The following is a 5,965-nucleotide window of genomic DNA, read 5'->3' as shown; positions in this document are numbered from 1 at the left end:
ACAAATGTGGGGAGACAATAAAGGTATTTTTTTAATTGCCAAATTATTCACTATGTTTTTTGACAAGTACCATGGCTAAGATAGCTCGTCCCTTTCCAAAAAGCACTCAACAAATCCCCCTTGCAGCTCTCTAATAAAGTTACCTTGCACCATTCATCTGGTAAATAAAAATCCTTGGAAAAAATGGAAACAATGGGAAAGCAGTTCCATGCATATTCAGATGGTTGTAATTGCTATGGAAACCATCTCTAGTAATAGTCTTTTTGCTTCAGAGCATCAGAGGCAAATCATAATAAACTGACAGGAAAACAAAGTGTAATACTGCCTAAGACTCCAAAGTTCAAAATTCAAGAGAAAATTAAACAACTGCATAGGAAAAGCTTTCACGTTCTCCCATCTTCCAGGTTCCTTTTGCAGCACATCTCTCTGGATGAGCACTTTGGTATTGATTTCTGCCTGGGCTTCCCCAATGGCTGCTTAGGTAGCCCTTAGGGATGGCAGATTGGTACAGTTGTTACAAAAATAAAAGGATACTGTTTCTTTAGCCTAGCAGTAACCCTAATTTTATTGATAGAAATTTTGGGAAACCTGAAATCATGTAATTTCATTCAAGCAATGCCATTTTTTTCAAGCTCCAAAAAGATTGATAATAGGGTCAAAAAGGGTAATGGGGTCATGGAATCAGAGATCATCAATGATAGCAATTAGCTTTAATGTAAATTAAGGTGGGTAAAATTAGAAGCTACTAATTCTAGACTAAAAAAATCCAATTATTTTAGAATATTGTATGCCTTGCTTTCATTTCTGGATATGAAATATTCTCAATTTATTTGATTGTATTCGTACTACATTAATGTGTTAATGGGTAGTTCAGAATATTTTCAACATTTCATCTCCTTTCCTTGCACCAGCCTACCTGCTGATACACCAGAGGTTATCTCTCTACTCTTCCTAATCAACCCCAACACCTACTTCTGAGTTTTATCATACCAATTTTCAAATTTGCTTGCTGAATAAAATTAGCAAATGCAATATGTATACATCTACTACTCCGAATTATGTCTAAAAGTCATCACTGCTGATGTGCCAGCCTTGATTCTCTCTAGGTACATAATTCCCATAAAGAATACCAGCTCAAATATTATTGCAGAAGTGCATTGCACTTCAAACACTAAACACTCCTTTTTCTTTCTTCAGGTACATCTCATCCCATTACAACCGCAGAAAGCAAAATTCCACAAACAGTTTCATTTATAGAAGGCTTACAGTAATAAGTCAATATTGCAGTTGTTTATAAGCAACAACTCCTGCTTTTTAAAAAGTGAAAATTCCACACTGCTGCCTGTAAATGGTATTTGTGTAATTAAGGGTTTGGTTTATGACCATCTGAACCTTGCCTTTCCCACCTTTTTTTTTTTTTATTTAGGGTCTTCTAAGCCATAGAAGCCAACCAACTTCCTACAAAAAACAAATTCTAGGAAACACCCATTACAATCAGTCAGATGGGAGCAAACAACCCCATTTTGTCAAGTGAAGCATGGGATGCAAATCTCGTGCTAACATTATTCTGATAATCAGAACAAACAATGAGAGCAAACAATAACTATTCTCACCCAATGCTATTTGTTTCAGTATTAATCCACCCACATTTTTTCACAGAAATGTGAACAGGCAGGACGTGAACCTTACAGAAAGTTCTGTCATGTGGCCCTGATAGATATTGTCAGTCATAAAAGTGGATTTATCCTACCACCAAAACACACCCTGGGCTTTCAGAACAAAAAGGGACCAAAATATACAGCAAAGTACATACATAATTAAACATTCTTGTTCACAAGCCATAATAATGTTTGGTTCTAAAATTAGTTAAATAAAAAACCTTTTTGTTTATAAACATAAAACACTGTAACACCAATATAGCAAGGACATTAATTCTGCTTCTCTAAAATCTGCCACTGGGATATCATCAGAGTTACCAAACTAATGTATAAAAAAATGGCAAGAAAAGTCACACTTCTAATAGCACTCAGAACTTTATGTTGTCATCAATATTTTCTTCATTGAGGGTCAGAAAACACAAATTCTTCAACTAAAATTGAAAAAGCAGATTTGTATTGCCACTACCATACAACAATTCTACGCTGGTCACAATGGGGCAAACATTCTTTGCACCATCAACTGCTTCTGCCTTTGTTAATAACAAAGTAAGTTATTTGTAAAATTATTTCTATTAAATGAGCAGCTAAACACCACTGAGTGAATATGCCTGTGGTCCTCAGAAATGTGTGAGAGACTTGAACATAAGTAAGGTATTAAAACACTTCATCTGTCATTTCTATATACTGCTAAAATAAAGAAACATCATTGCATTTCATGACTTTTTCATATAGAAATTATTAAGTTGGATATTCTACACAGTCACCACATATATCATTTATATAAGATGCAGAAATAGAGGGGGAAAAATCAAAATTAAGGTTGTTCAGGATACTGAAATACAAACTATATGTATGTATCTTTAAAGTTTTAAACCTAGCCTTTTAATTATGGAGAAAAAACACCCTGTGGAAATCATTAACAGCTGCTTAAGCCTGATTCAGAGTTTACTTAAGACAAATTATACTGAACACACTTTCTGTGACTTGCATGGCAATTACACCTAAGGGCGAAACAAAGGGGAGGAGTTGGGAGTTCCAGGGTCTCCTGGTCTGTGCAGAGCCAGTGCAGGATGAAAACTCACCTTTCCCTTACTAATGTTCCCTATCCATCAGACCACAGCCTAAATCAGCTCTTTTATTGCAGTTCATTTTTAACCCAGCAAAAACATGTCATATTTAATTTTTACAATAGCCTCAGTGAAAAAGAATAATTAGGTTTTCTTTTATAGGGGTAATATCTTTTAACTTATAAAGAATGTTCTGTATGTAGACTGCTGGAGAAAAATCTATTTCAGCCAATTACAGATCACAGAAATTGCCCCCCTCAAAACTACATATTCTAAGAATATGAAGAAATGTTTCCAATAAATTTCCAGATTATGGAACACAACTTTTTCAATTTCCAATGTATATTTAAACATACAGACAAATATAAATATTTCTAAATCCAAACAACAAACCAAATCAAAGACACAATAAAAAAATCCACCGAGTTGGCAATCTCACCACATTTTCACAGCTGAAAATACGGAATTTTACTTAAATACAAAAGTTTTATGTAAGTTACTTAAATGTTGTTTTTCTTCTCACAGAGAGGCCTCTTCAAAGCTTTACATGTAATAAAAGTTTATGACTATGAAACAAAAGAACTGTTACTGTCTTCAGACAAGACTGTTGACGTTACCCAGATGGGCAGATTAATTACTTAGTCACGATTTTTGCATTTTTCTCTTCCACAGTAATGAGCAATAACTTGTAAAACTTAAAACTTAAAAATGAATTAGTTGTCAAAAGCGTATCATAAAGACTAATATTAACATTGCTGATCCAAATAAAAAGGAGTCAGCCAAATACTAATTCCCCCTCCAGGGATTTGTTCTATTGCACTACCAGGCAATTAACTTGACTTTCATTTAGTGTTAATATGATGAAATAAATAGATCTGTTAATGCATTTTTAAAACACACAAGTAAATATCTTTCTTGGGAGGTCGATAATGGGCTGTACTGACCATCTCACATCATCTATCAGTTTGAAAGTAACTTATAATTTGTGTGTGTTTACTACTTTATATGGAATGAAACTCTTAAAGTTACTCCAAATGTTTATTACACACATATATAAAACATAAGTTTTAATATGCTTAAAATTAAAAGCAAACTTTGATTGTTGGATACAGAATGTGTTTATACAATCCCCTGAATAACATTCTCCTAGCCTACTATTCCCAACTTAAAAATTACATAGCTAATTCTTAGCTAATTCTTAGCCAAATTTTCTTTATCCTGTTCCTATTCAAGTTATTTCTTGTGTTTTTATGAATTTTTAAAATATTAATCTAGTGTTTTGCAAAGAAAAATTGCACAAAAAGAAATTGCAAGATTTAGGCCTAAATTCTGGTCTTCTAAGGTAAGAAATGACAGCCCTCTGCTGGCTGATAAATGTGTACCCACAAGAAGGACTTCACACAACTGCTTTACATTAATACTACGTTTAGCCAAAGTAAAAATATATAAAATTATATAGAGTATAAAATAAAATTATAATCCAGGGATGCCATAAATATTTTATCTGGACCATTAGGAAACATTGTTTCTACTTCCTGTAGGAAAGAGTAGGGCAAGGAAATAGCTGGTTCCTAAATCATATGGACAATTCTACAGAATACTGAAATTCCTCAAAGAAGTAACCATATTGGGCTTCAGTTTTCCGTACAGTATTCAAAACTAGTAATAAATGCTAATGGTAATTATTGTGTTACTGTGTAAGGCTTTGTTTGGTTCAATTCAATGACCTGCAGTCCACAAAAATGGAAAGTTGTTCAAAAAAAATACTGATTTTTATGGTCTAAAATAAGTTTTAAATGCAAACATCACAGAGCTTCTTAGCAGCCAGATAAAAATGAGAACCAGAGCACGGTATTTGGTACAACAGCTAGCAATATGATTCAACTTGCAAAGAAAAAATTGTTTAGGTATCAGCATAAAATTTCATAAATACGAAATGTGCATGAGAAAAATCAAGAATAGTCCCCATCTTTTATTAATTTTGCCTGGTTTTAAAGACTTGTTTTCTACTTTGCCCTGAGGAGCTGTACTGCATTTTAAAATACAAAGACATGTATTGTAAATAATTTGCATTTTTCCTACATTTATTTAAAATTTCCCATAGCATAATTCTGACCGTGTGGCAAATTTACAAAGAATGCTCTGTAAAGTGCCTCTTCATTAGCAGTGCTGACTGGAACAAGTGTGCAGTAGAGGAACACGTTGGCAGCCGTACACTTTATTTTCCCTCACTTAGAAAAACACCAAAGCCCAAAGGAACCCCCGCTGCAGCTGCCCACATGTGAAAGTGTGAAACAAAGAACTGAAAGTGATTATTTGAATATATTTGGCCGTTGATTCGATGCCCTGATAACGGCATTTTACCCAAAGAAGACGATATTGACAGAGATAACTGGAATCAGCACCTAGCACAAATAGAAGTGACGGGATCGTTTTGCAGAGGCTCCCAGAATGGAAGGAGCGGGCTGCGCGCTGCCCGTCTGCCCAACAGCCCCGCACACAAAGCTGGCAGCCTTCTCCTTCACTTCCCAGAGGGGGATTTTGACCCAGCAGAACCGGGACCACCCCGGGGGCTCTGAGCAACCTGGGCTAGAGGGAGGTGTCCCTGCCACGGCAGGGCGTGGCACTGGAAGATATGAAGGTCCTTTCCATCCCAAACCCTTTTGTGACTCCATGATGCTCGACTGAATTTCAGGGGAAGCCTGAGGAGTGTCCTGCATTTCCAGCTGTTTCTGAAAGCAGGTCTGAGGAGTTCCTCACCCCTCTGGGCACAAACAGCCTTTTCTGCACGGATCGGGGCGGGCACCAAGGAAACAGCGAGGTGCTGATGCCTCGTGTGAGGAATGCTCAGCAGAGTTTGGGTTTCGTGCTTAAGAAATGTAGGTACCCAGTAAAAAATAACCGAATCACAGGATACTCTGAGTAGGAAGGACCCACAAGAATCATCAATCCAGCTCCTGGCCCTGCACAGGACACCCCAACAATCCCACCCTGAGAGCGGCGTCCAAATGCTCCTGAAGATCTGCCAGCCTTGGGAGGGTGACCACTGCCCTGGGGAGCCTGTTCAGTGCCGACCCTATGGATGAAGAACCTTTTCCTAATATCTAACCCAAACCTCCCCTGGGAGAACGTCAGGCCATTCCCTCGGGTCATAATAAACACAAAATGATTGGAGAAGACCGGCTACTTCGCTTTACCGCACCACACCGCACGGGGAGAAGCGGAGGTTCAGCTGGCCGC

The 5,965-nt window shown here is 36.9% G+C and overlaps 1 protein-coding gene across 1 annotated transcript in view; it reads left to right on the top strand.

Moving 5' to 3' along the window:
- The first annotated feature begins 2,150 nt into the window (after positions 1–2,150).
- Positions 2,151–5,965, top strand: part of ERCC4 (ERCC excision repair 4, endonuclease catalytic subunit) — a 21,334-nt gene continuing 17,519 nt past the window's right edge. The window contains exon 1 of the mRNA XM_017734255.1: positions 2,151–2,204. Within this exon, the coding sequence (XP_017589744.1) occupies positions 2,151–2,204 (54 nt within the window). The remainder of the gene's footprint in view (positions 2,205–5,965) is intronic.

Source organism: Corvus brachyrhynchos, unplaced genomic scaffold (assembly GCF_000691975.1).
Source record: "Corvus brachyrhynchos isolate BGI_N302 unplaced genomic scaffold, ASM69197v1 scaffold5, whole genome shotgun sequence".
Classification (NCBI taxonomy): domain Eukaryota; kingdom Metazoa; phylum Chordata; class Aves; order Passeriformes; family Corvidae; genus Corvus; species Corvus brachyrhynchos.
Note: the sequence above shows the minus strand (reverse complement) of the source record. Positions and strands in the feature narration are given on the sequence as shown.